We start from the raw sequence: 13,373 nt of genomic DNA, 5'->3' as shown, positions 1-13,373 counted from the left end.
AATTTAGTGGACCCAGTCTCCATCCTAGAACTCAAATGTTAGTATGTCAGCAAGGATTTCTCTGTAAGTCTATCAGAGTTGGCGCAGTACGATTAGTAGACTTTGATAACAGCAAGTGTAATCTTTATACTCAGGAAAAGTATATTCAATTGACTTAAAGTCTAGGCACTTGATCTTAGTATTGCAAACATTTAGAACAAATTTTGAAGTAAAAAATAACGAAATAAGCATACATGAATGCATAATTCATCAGGATGCAATATGTTGTTTAGTGAAGGTGCAGCATATGTTAGAAATAACTACTTTTCCAATAAGGGAAATGTGAAGTTATTGGCTATCAGTTAAAATGGAGAAAATAGTAACACACGAAATATAAAATGACGAGTGAGCTGGTGAAAAGAGAGATGAAAAAATTTAGTGAAAGGGGAACTGTAATCCTGGAAAGAACTTACAGGTGGTATTCCTGATGGATCAGTATTAGTACCTATTTAATATAGTCTAATCAATAATGAGCTTAGAATAAAAAATAGCAATGTGTTAACGATTCCCTTTGACTGAACTGTCAGAATACAGATCAAAAGAGCAGAAAAAGGAAATGGATGACCTCAAGTATTGCAGTAATAGAAGGCATGTAATTTGAGAGCATTAAATTGCAAACTTGGTCATTCAAAAGTCAGCAAGTTATCGTCATATGTGTAGAAGCTGTTGTAAATGAAAGCGGATCTGGAAGACCACCTGTGTGTTCTACATGGCCAAAAATGACTATTAGCAACGTGATACAGCAGACAAAAATTTCAAGTAGAAAAGCATATAAGGCTTGCATTCAAAGTAGGGAAATACAAATTTCTGAGCTACAATGAAGAAAAATAAAATCAAATAGAGAAAGGTTATACTACGATAATGAAGGGATATCAACATTCTCTGGAAAGCTGAACAAAAGAACTTCACTTATCTTGGCAAAATGAAAAAGGGACTGAACTGCTCTCTACAAACAAGCAAGGAAAATGAAAGGAGAGGCTAAAGCTGAAAAACAATGTTGGCAATGCTGAAGGACAGTAAAAAATATAGATTTGTCATGAAAAAATACTTCAAATAGTTGAATATTTTTTTACCACAAAATCTGAGCAAAAATAGGAAAAATATATTTCTGAAAAAGTTTGATTACTTTATGCAGAGATAAGTGATTTGCCTGTAAGGGTAGAGGACTAAGCTCCGATGTCAGTGTTTCTGTTCAGTCTTAGCTTTCTGCTTCCTTAGCACTGCCATTTCTGTGATGAATCACTTGCATTTTAAAAACACTTATTTTGATTTTAAGAACACTTAAGTTATCAGAACATTTTTAATTGTACATGGACCCAGGTAACTTGCAAGCTCAGATGAACTATTTTTATTTATACTTAATAAGAAGAAAAGGACAAAGCCCATGTGCTAATGACTTATTTCTTTGAAATACATCTAGATGATATGGTACTTACTTCAAATATGTTTGCAGTTCCTAGCACAACAGAAACAGAGAATTAAGAATACACAGATTAAACAGCATTATTTTTATCATATGTAGTACTAGGGGCATTATAACTAACCATCAGGCAATCCAGTATCTCAGACAAGAGTTAGTATCTTCAACTTACTCTGTCTTTTTCAAATTCTACCACTTCTGTTTCCCACTCCAGAGAATCTGTATCTATGGCCGAGTCATGGGAACTATGGGCCATTAACTGACGAAATCTGGCCTCCTTTTCCAATTGATTCTCCATCTTCTCTCTAGGGAAAGAAAACAGCTCTTTATAGACACACACTAACCCTTTTAAATAAAATGATGTATAATAGTATATCTATTATATATAATATGTTATTATATATATAAAATATATTATGTGTATGTTTAAATAAAACCATGTATAATGTTATCACTGGGAGATCCTTATATTTTATTTTCCAACTCAGAAACCCAGGCTGTGACAAATATTTGCCCTATTCTTCCATCTTCCAAATACCCTAGGGCTACTCTCAAATGGACTTTTTTATTTTCTAAATATTGTGCTAACTTTTTCTTACATTTTTTGCAATACTTTTACATGGTTAAAGTGCACTAGATTCCTAAAATGCCTGTCACAAAACGCATCTAATTTTACCCTTAGATGAGCTGCATCAGTATGCTCAGGAGAAGTGGGGCATGACAAATACTGAAAGCAAAACCTCTTCCACAACCCACAAAGATTGCATATGATGCATATTTTCTATATGTTCATAAACCAGTGAGAACACAGTTGGGATGAACTAAATTGATGTTAATCTGACTTCAGTCACTGATGCAATCCTGTATTGCATCAGTGTATCTCTGTAGTATGATAGCTTGAGCAATAACTAGAAAAAAAAAAAACAAAAAAAACCTGTGTTCCCATACACAAGATCCTGAATGTCTGCTGCCAACAGCTGTAATGACACATGGTTCACTTATGGACACAGCTAACACCAAAGTTTTGGACTATTTTATAACAATTCCATGCAGTTAGGTCATTTCTGTAACATACTTCAGTTCCTTCAGTTCACGCACAGCATCATTTTTCTGCTTTCTCATATCATCCAGATTGCGAAGTGCTTCAGCGAGGTCACTCACAGCCCGGTCTCTCTCCCTCCTTAAGTTGTCACACAAAGTCCTTTAAAAGCAAAAGAAGTTTGGATAAAATTACTTAAAACTGTATCTAAGTAACAAACCATTTTTACCACGCTGTACTCTTTGATGCAATGGAAAGCAGTTTCAAAAGACCTCTCGAAAAAATCATGTATGCATCACAAAGAGTCAGGTGTTTGGTTTGTTTTCTTTTGTTTTCTTTTTAAGTTTAACTTGGGAAATAGTAATTCTACCTTCTAAGATCACCTTCCACCTAAGGACGTAAGAGCACCTACTGAGTTACACTAACAAATTAAGCCATCTCTGGATGCTGCTGTAAATTGTTGCATTATATCTACTTTTACTCATAAGGATGACAAAGGAAAATATTACTTATTCAGGGTCCTAAGAAGAGTTTGTCAAGGTAAACTTTCTTCTTCATCCATTTCCAAAACTTTATTTTTACTTACACTCTTTAGGCTAGCAGAAAAAAAATTCTGATTATGTATTCTCCCTCTGTACCTTCCATGTGTCTAACACCAAAAATGTTGGATACTTTATGCAAAGGTCCACAAAGGTAAGAATTATTTGCAGGATTATATCAGAACTAGGTACATCATGCCTAGAAGAAGGCATAAGTTCCTGTTCTTCTGTAGCAGTGCTGGCAGGCTCTTAAGCAGTATTTACCAGAGAGACATTATGGGGATGAAAGCACAAACAAAGCAAAACATCTTGGAAAGTGCCCTCAACATAAAAAAAAAAAAATCCTGTGATTTAACTAATTCAGAAGTTCCAACAAGTTGAAAAAAGTGCTAACAAAATCCATCAAATTCTACAATTACATTAACTGCACACAAGGTGTTACAAAGAACACTCATGTATCATCTAACATTTGTTTACCGTATACTTTCTCTTTCTGCAACAATCTTATCCCGCTCTTGAAAGGCCCAATCTCTCCTACACTTGGCTACTTCTGCTTCCTGGACAGCTTCCTTTAGTTCTTGTGACATAGCCTCATATTGTTTCCGAAGCATTTCAATTTCTTTGTTTGCTCTTTCTATGTCTAGGGTGGCAGAATCTTGTATCTAGGAGTTAAAAAACATATAGGTAACTATTTTAGGCACGATTTTTAGGTAAGTATGCACATTAGCCTTTACAATATGTTTGCTACCTGAAGTAACAAATTCTCAGGTTTTTCATGAAAATTTGCACTTGCTCAAAAAACCTCATCTAAATGGCAACTTTGGGTAAAAAAACAAAAAAACAAAAAAACCTCTGCTGTAATATATTTCATTCAAATGGCGCACAAAGTTGTGGGAGCACAACCTATACGAATAAGAATCCCCATTTCCAAATAAGATCAGCATATATTTTCTGTTTTAGAGATTACATTCCATGCTTATATCCTGTTCTGCTTAGCAGACAGAAAAAAACAATAAAAAAATTTAAGCATATTTAGAGGTAAGATACTCTATTACGAGCAGTTACAGTACAGATTTTCTGCATTAATGTCTGTTATTTACCCTGGGACAGACAGATGTGCAGGTTTACAAAATGGACTTCTGATTCTCACAAGCTGCTAATTTCCAAAGGAGAGACATGTAATTCCAAAAACCTTCTGTTTAAACACGTCTGAATTTAGATAAGAATTATGCTTCTTCTTAAATTAACTTGCTCTGTTGACTTTCTCTGTTTTGAACAACAGCAATGACAACAACGCAGATGCACAGAGAATACTTCAAGCTTGCAGTACAAGGAGCACAAGCCAACTACAGTGGTACAGCCCACCACAAAGATCTTGCAAACAACTGTGTGGTTAGCTTCAATTATATACATAAACCTCATAAATATGACCAGACTTCAAATTTGAGTAAAGATGAGCTTTGCAGGTATGTTTTTAAGATCTGAATGCATGTTTATCAGTAAAGAGTCTGTACTGTCAGGATTAGTACACTTAAAAGGCCCTTATCTTTAAATGGGACCCATTAACATTCAAAATGTGAGAGTACTGGCCCATAAACCCCAGGTCTACATTCTGACCTCAACATTCAAAAATAAAAATTGTAACAAATAAGGCCAAATGAAGGCTACAAAAAGTCACATGTGGCCTTTTGATTTGTGATTTTATTTCCAAGGACCACATCTCTCCTGCTTCAGTTCAATGGAGGAAAACAAACAAACAAACCCCTCAAATCAACAAACAGACATTTAAATTTGATGTGTCGATTTTGATTTGGAATTTACTGAAGGTGAGCATCTGAACAGGTCCACTGTTAAGTCACATAAGGAGTTTACCCAAGCTTATCTGGGTCCCTTGAGAAAAGCAGAAGTTTCCAAGATGCCAGTGGTTTGGCCACGAAAGGTCAAACACAATAAAAGACCTCTTCCCAATACAACTGAAAATGCAGTTTAACTGCTTCCCCAGATACTCATTCAGAATTAGCAAATCAGCACAAGTAAGGAAAATAATGTTTTTGTGTTGGTAAAGAGATTATTAATAAAAAGAGAATGAATATTTTGTGAGAAAATACTAAAATAGATAATTTGGTAACAAATGAATTTATGTTCCAAGTTATTTCCTAAGCACACTAGTTGTGATACTATGTATTTTCATATTAAAAAACATGTAATCATAAGTAGTTGTATAGGGATTGACAGGTTTAATATCTCATGCAAGGTGAGCACCAGTAAGTCTGCAAAATGGTAAGAATGTTACTACTTATGTAGAGATTATCATAAATCATTAGAATAGTATGTTTATACTAAAAATGTGCACAGATAAGAAAAATTTATGAACACACTTCAAATAACTTCCTCTGTGGAGAGTCAGAAGTAACTAATATCCCAAGCAGCTCACAGGCACAAGCAGCACATGCAGAGGGCGACAAGCCCTACCAGCAAAAGGCAACGAACTGCCTGGTCACCTGCGACGTTACAATATTTTATTTGCCATTTATTTTCACAAACAGAAACTTAACATGAAGCATGACTAAATTTGTTTCTAAGAAGAAACTTGGGCACTATTTCTTAATATTCCTTTATATTTATATACAGGTATACTAGAGTGACCCCAGAGGGGCGGGGGGGAACCCTATGCACCCAGACCCTTAACATGCCTCTTGAAAATAACCAACTGTGAAGCTAAGGACAAAAAATCATTTATGCATCTTGCAATACCTGACGGGCTTGGTAATATTCCCTTAGTAGATGGTCTCTCTGGATGATAGCTTCTGTTCTCTCTTTCCTGGCAACATCTCTTTCTTCCTTCACTGTCTCAATATCCTTGCAAGCTTGATCAAGTTCCTTCTGGGCCTCAGCTTTGTCCTTCACTTCATGACAGTACTTTTCCAGCAACTCATTCCTCTCACAAATTGCTCGATCCCGTTCCACTAGAGCTGAGTTTAGCTCCTAAAACAAGATCCATTTTTTGCAGTTTGTTAAGTACAGAAGGAAATAGTTCATCTTTCCAACTGGATACATGCTGACACCTTAAAAACCTACGGAGTATACCACTGATGCTCTGCAAAATGGGAGCGTAACAGAATTGTGCACACAGATACAGGTAAGCGCTAGCTAAAAATATTAAATGTGGTATTAAAGATATCACAGCATCACCTTAGCATAGTGCTGTCAAAAGTAACCAAGAACCTAGGAGCGCTCACAGTTTTGAGGAGCCTAGATGAAGGACAATTATTGCAGTCCTCAACATTAACCACTCAGACCTGGTCTCCTAAAAAAGGCTTTAAATATGGCAAATGCTAACAATATACTGTGAAAGTTTTTAAGCAACTACCTTCATTTTACAGAACTGAAATAATGTTAACAGCCTAGACACATAAGCATCTCATAGCTTCACCACTAGTTTTAAAGAGACGTTAGTGTCACATGCCAGTAAGACACCAATGAATGCTGCAAAGATAAAAACACATTATGCCATAAAACAGAATTACAGTACATTTTATTAAATACGGAGTTCAACTGCATCATACGAAAAAAAGGGGGGGGATTCAGTTCTAAAATACAAGCTAGTCTTTTAAAACACTTTAAATTAGACTGACTTTAACCACAATTTTCTTTTATCCTCCTCTCTTGCTCAACTTTCCCCTCCCATGAATAAAAAGAGAATTGTTGAAGATTCCACTGACGATTCTTGAGAAAATTCTTTAAGATGTTTAACAGCAATTGTTTGACTGATTACAGGCTCCAAAAAGACTTTCTTTCATGCCTCAAGAGCTGGATGATAATCAGCTTTCCAAGACAAGGGAACTATAGATTTAAATATGCTGTTCTATTGAATATTACATTAATATATCAAAAAACAAAAACAATTACAGAAAATGAAAAGAACTATCCAGCTAAATACTTACAGCGCCAAAAAAAAAAAATCTAATCATAAGTCTCTAAATCAGAGTAACATTTTCAGAGCAAGAGAGGGAACCAAATGTAGCTGGCAATGCACAGAACAACAGCCTAGAAAAGAAATACCAAACTGCCATTCCTGAGCTTCTGCACAAAACAGGACATTGACTGACACCGATGACTTGCACACAGCAACATGCCTATCAAAACAGTGCCACATGACACGGAAGATGTGCTTGAAGTGGTACATGCACCCCATGACTGACTTGGAGCAGAGTTATTTGATGCAGCTGTGCAGGAGTGGTGGTAAAACATATTGAAATATCTTCCTCTAAGAAATGAGGCATTAACACAATAGAATTTCAGGCCACTGATCTTCTGGATGGTCCAACCACCTAACAATATTCAGCCAGTGACTATAGAGAGGTCCTTCTACATACAGACAAGTCTTTCTAGGCAGAAACTACTGATGTTTGGATTTGAAAAGGATTGCTAAAGACAGCCATCATCTGAAAAGCAAAAGAAGGAAAGGGTCCAAATACTTAAAATATAAAGACATTATGTCAAAAGCAAATTCCTACTTTACTCTGCAATTTGCAAGGAATAAAATTGAACATTTAGAGCATGAAAGACAATTGCATTTTGCTATACTAACATCATTCTTTTCTGAGTTATGACATCTAATTAGGGCTGCTATGGCTGTTAAAACAGTTCTGTGACTGTATTAAAACAGACAATTTTGTGCTGGAGATAAGTAGCAAAAATTAATGACTCACTTTGTGAATTTTAAACATATCAGTGAATAACAATTACCGGAGCACTCAAAATTTTTAACTTCACTAAAAGCCTCAGTTGCTCAGTACCTTTGAAAAGAGATTCCTAACCCATCTGATGAAAACAAGTTTCAGTACAGAAAGCAACTTTTTACATGGCTTAACTATAGTCTGTATAGAAAGTGTGTCCAAATTAATGTATACACAACTTATATCACAATATTAAGTCTTCTCCAGCATGCAGCAGAGAAAAAAGTCACCACAGTACCAAGGCAGAGCAAAAATTCTCAGAAAGCCATTCGTTAAATGAGAACTTACAATATTTCAAAATGATTGGGAAAAAGCAGGTATTTGCTACAGTTTATTCCAGCATCCTCAACATAAACTGTCTAAATAAGAGCAGTCATTGCCTTTAGCAGTCAGTAGTAAAATTCCGTTCCAGTCTTTTGTGACATTTGCACAAAATTATGGCATGACAGCACAAAACAAGGTGCTATTTGGTGTTGATTAGAACAGATACTGTTCAGAAATACCACAGAGCTTTGGTTGGAAGAGCTATCCTGAATTTGTGAAGTATCAGCAGATCATCTTTGTGTAGACAGGGGGTTTCTCTTGACACTGGAGATGATAATTGACTGTACCAACATAGAAGCAAAGATTGTTAACACTGTCTGCCTCCGCACCATTCAAAATTACTCTCTATTTTGCAGTAAGAGGATCCTTAAAATCCCAGGCCTGCAGCACCTCGGCCCAAATCCTTGCTGAAAAGTTATGCTGCACACCTGGTAAACATAAATTACCATCCTGCAGCTTTTATTTGGAGACTAAAACCGTAAGCATAGCAACTAAGATGTTACTTCTGCTAACATTTAAATTGAAAACTAAACTCTCTCATTATTTTGCAATCAAACTAAAGATACAGCAAGTCTGCAGACAACAAAACTAACACTTGCAGCAGCGATGATAAGAACTCTTAGGTTTGAGGGTAGTTCTCACATTTGAATACGGTACAATAACAACATACAGGATAAAATGCAACTGGCCTATTAGACATAGGGGAACGCTGACTGCACCACAAAGATAAAATTCCATTTCCTAAGCATTTGCTGAAGCAAAAGATTGTGCCAAACCAAAACAACACGCTGGGGGGGGGGGGGGGGAAGCTATAACCCCTAATCCCTAGCTCTGAGCAGCCTAACTCACTAGAACCTCATCCCAAACTGCCCACAGTGCAAAATCTTGACTGTTCTTAATTAACTTGTGATTTCTTCTACAATCTATAAATGCCAGGCACTGACTATATTTTGTATGTAAATTCATCCATTTATATTTCAGCATGTAGGACCATGGAAAGTTTAAAAAACTAGGAAATAGAATAACTGACTTCATCACTACCTGCTCATTGCACAGGACTTGTGTCACACTTGCTCACAGGCTGAATAGTCACAGTTACAGGAAAGAAACGAGAATAAAAAATGAACTCATGGTAGTGCTTTTTTATACCATTTAGCAGGTGTATGGCCACAGCCTGTCAGCATCTTGCTCACCAGTCCTGGACTCACATCCTTCTTCCCATTCCTCTGCAGCCACCCCTTCATGAGAGGCAGTGAGGTAGGAGGAAACACCCATATAACTTATTCTAATCTCCTATTAAAGCACACTAGCAAATTACAGCACCATGATGAAAGTTATAACAAATGGGAGCAGGTGTGCAAAAGAGAATGATTAATTGTGGCTATTTTCTTCGGTACTCTATTAGCTGACCCTAATTCCAGTAAAATCAATGACAGAAATTTCTAGTGGCTTAATGACTTCAATAGAAGTAGAACAGGTTTGAAACAGATGTATTAAAACCTCACTCATTGCAGAGGCTAAATCACTTAGCTGGCAAGCATGCAGGGTTGAAAGCTTTGAATATTTAAAGCGAGACATTATTTTAAAATATACTAGTTCCATATGTCATAATCTACATTATGTGCCTGAATAATTGTGTAGTTTAAACAAAGCTCCACAGCTTAATAATTATTCATAAAGGGTACTTTGTTCAGTTGTAATGGTATGAAAAAAGTAAACTGAGATTTATAGGCAATGGAATACATTTGCTTGATCTATTTCACACTGAAAGAAGTATTTGCAAACAGAGTCAAGTGAATGAATTTCAGCTGAAATGAAACTAAGCAGCAAGCTGCCTTATAGGAATGTAAACTATTGATGTAAACTGCCATGATGCAAACTTTTCAAGAATATATTGCTGAAAGATACAAAGTTCTAGTTTAACACACTTTCTATGGCATGCCTCAGTTCTAGTGAAAAAATCTTCAGAATATCCTTGTTAAGTTTGAAAAAGGCAAAAAGAGTGCAAATAAGTAAGAACATGCATGTGAGCACATGAGAATCTATTTTATCATGTAACTTAAGTCATAATAGATAGTATCCAGTGGTTCTCATAGTGGTTAAAAGTTAAAAATAATGAATATTTAGGGCTATGTTGTTACAGAGGCCATTACTTGAAAAAGCGTAAATGACTGACACAGTAGAGGGAAGATCTATAATGAGCAGAATAAAGTCAAGAGACTAGCAAATTTCATCTGATACGTACTATATTAAAACATGGAAGTATAATAATTGATAGTAAAGACTGCTATAGGAAAACATGGAATTTCCTATTTACATATATTTCTGACTCTAAAGTCAGTAATACATACTCATTTCCTCTCCCAACAAAACACTTGGTTAGTACCTGTCTTAAAGCTTCCATCTCTTCACTAGCCACTCGCTTCTCGGAGGAAGTGTTCTTCAGTTTGGACTCTGCAAGCTCCAGCTCTGTTTGAAGCTTATCTACCTCTTTGATTACTTGATCTCTCTCACTCATTATGAGACGGTATTCATTGAAAACAGAGTCCCTTTCTTCCTTGTACTTTTCTGCATCCTTTGTTGCTTTCAGCTGCATTGTTTTGAACCTTGTCACCTCTGACTGTAACCGTTCCATCTCTCTCTGCAGCTCTTTGTTTTGTGCTGTGGCATTGCTCAGTTCCTGCTGCACTGACTCAAACCTAAAAACAAGCAGAAAAGCCAACAAGATACTTACTCTCCATTTTCCTTCTTCATACAGTAAAGATTTGGCTGGACAATCAGAACTATCCAGTGGTACACCATACAACTGCAGAGGACATCTCTGACAGTGTATTCTCAGTGCCGCAGAATTAAAAAAAGATTAGATGGATTATTGCTTTCAAGTCTCAAAGTATGGAAGAAGAGAATCTGCTTCAGGAAATAAGGCAGAAAAAATTAAAATAATTTAGAATTAGTTTTGCTATTAAAAGTAGATTTCCATTAAATTATTCAATGAGGAATACAAAAATACTGCCATCATTTAATAGCCTGACCTCAACCTGATTTACTGTGTTGAGCTCTGATCATCTTACAAGGTACTCCTTCCCCCCTCACTTCAACATGTGCGGCAAGAAGGAAAACAAATCTAGGAACTACAAAAAAGCAAAGAACAACTTTCATATGACCACATATGCAAAAGATGAGGACTGGACAGGTTACATCAGAGAAAAAAAAAAAAAGTGTGCTTATGGTATAAATGCAAAGACAAGGCAACAGATAACTCAGACATTCTTACTCATTTCCATCAACAGGGCATCCAACAAAACTTAAATGCAAAATACACTTTAAAAAATAGATTCTGACAGTTTAAAGTAACACATTAAAACTGTATGTACTTTAGCAATATAATCTATGTGTATGGCATGATTATAAAAGGACATAAAAAGTTTGATTTCTTTACAAGCACTAACTTTTGTATTTATGTTTTATTTTATGTTGGCAATACATTTTTGAAAGTGAGAATATATATCCCATATCTAAATTCACAACTAGGTTTGAAAAGGAACTTCTCCTGAGAGTTATGTTCTTCTGTAGTTTGACAATAATGTTTCCTTGCATTTTTTTTTTTTTTTTTTAAAGAAGGCCAAAGTAAAAGCCACTGATGGAAACACTGTACCTAACTTAATGGACTTGTAGCGTCTCATCCAGAATCCAAACCTCTGGCATACTCTGTTCTCTTACACGCACACATTTCGTACTGCTTAGATGTGATTCTTGGTTAATCCAGCATGCTGTGTGACCCTTGCTGAGAGAGAGCTGTAAACCCAATTTCAAGTATTTCCTTGAGAGCCTTGGTGAATTCAAAGCATTGCCATAGCATTACTGAGGCATCTGCCAGTAATTTCAAAAGCATCTCCCTGCTCCATTCGGGAGGTTTTTCAGTCTAACACATCAGGCTGGCAGCACAGAAGACCTAAAGTACTACAGGCTGTATTTCTTTTCTCTTTACAGAACCATGAGCATGAAGGTAAGAATACACTACGGGAGACATATATAGAACATACCAGAAGCCTAGGAGAGAGCCTCCATGAAACACAACCTCGCTGCCATGCAGGAACCCCACCACACTTGCAAACTATTTGGGAAACGGAGTCAATGGGTCAAGTCAGGGACAACACTGGGAGGATATGGGGGAAGAGGGCAAGGAAAAGAGATTTAAGGCAATGTTTGCCAAACAAACAAGTCATGAGGAAAAAAGAAAAAAGACGATAAGCATAGTGGAGCAGGGAAAAATACCACTGCCTTTAGGGAAGCGACTCTAGAAAGAAGGGAAAGTCTCTACCATGGGGAGACATTCATATTGAGTCCTGATAATGGAGGAAACCTGAAGGCAAAGTCCCAGCTGCAACACCTGGTTCCCACCTGCCCTTGCACTGCCTCCTCAGGAGGACAGCCAGGCAGCTGGATCACTTTTGCACAGATGTTTTCAGGAGAGAAGGACAATTTATAGCCACTGCTATGAAAGAGAAGAGCTTCTTAAGTGGCAGCCCGGACTTAAGGGACCCCCCACCTGGAAGGGCTACCTGCTCGTTTTGCAATGCAATGTACATGCAATTTGTTTGCAATGCAGTTGTGAACTAGAGCAGATTTGTTGGAGTGCCATTGCCTACTTTCAAAATGCAGAGCACCACATGTAAATGTGGGGTGAGTATGCATGAATTCAATAGCAGGTATAGCTAATTTTTAAATCTTCAAAATATTTACCAGTTAAATCATCTTGGACGCATTCTTATGCTGTGTATTACTGTGACAATTTTACAGATTAAAAAAATAAGGGTAAACACTTCTGCTGTATTTTTTAGGACCAAAGATTCATTCAAAATGGCCACCGTTCAAGTCCTGCTCATCCCACTCTCTCTAAAAGCAATCTGGACTATGTTTAATCTTGATCTTAATAAAAAATAGTGCTGAAATTTTTCACAGGTTTGTTTCTAAGCTGCAAGTTGGTTAAATCTCATATTCCGAAAAATAAATTTTGAGAAATATACACAGCTGAAACATTTTTAAGAGGTTTTAGGCTTAGTACTCAATCACCTAAATTAATGCATGCTTGGTTATGAAGGAAGTATATAAAACATAAGACAGACTGAATTTCTGTAACTGGAAACCAGTAAAAAAAAAAAGTCCAGACCAAAAGCCAACCAAATAAAAAGCAAAAGTTACTGAAGCCCAATTATACTACCTCGGTGGATCTATGGTTCACAGGAACAAGGATACCTTTCTTGAAATTCTTA

The 13,373-nt window shown here is 36.4% G+C and overlaps 1 protein-coding gene across 2 annotated transcripts in view; it reads right to left on the bottom strand.

Annotated features, from left to right (window-relative positions):
* DLG5 (discs large MAGUK scaffold protein 5) overlaps positions 1–13,373 on the bottom strand; it is a 120,080-nt gene that overhangs the window by 30,567 nt on the left and 76,140 nt on the right. For both annotated transcript variants that reach the window (XM_026116730.2, XM_064513824.1), the window contains 5 exons: positions 10,487–10,799; positions 5,792–6,022; positions 3,515–3,699; positions 2,535–2,660; positions 1,632–1,764 (listed from right to left, as the gene is read on the bottom strand). In XM_026116730.2, coding sequence (XP_025972515.2) covers positions 1,632–1,764; positions 2,535–2,660; positions 3,515–3,699; positions 5,792–6,022; positions 10,487–10,799 — 988 coding nt within the window. The remainder of the gene's footprint in view (positions 1–1,631; positions 1,765–2,534; positions 2,661–3,514; positions 3,700–5,791; positions 6,023–10,486; positions 10,800–13,373) is intronic.

Source organism: Dromaius novaehollandiae, chromosome 6, assembly GCF_036370855.1.
Source record: "Dromaius novaehollandiae isolate bDroNov1 chromosome 6, bDroNov1.hap1, whole genome shotgun sequence".
In the NCBI taxonomy this organism is placed as follows: Eukaryota; Metazoa; Chordata; class Aves; order Casuariiformes; family Dromaiidae; genus Dromaius; species Dromaius novaehollandiae.
This window is presented reverse-complemented; position numbering and strand designations above follow the sequence as displayed.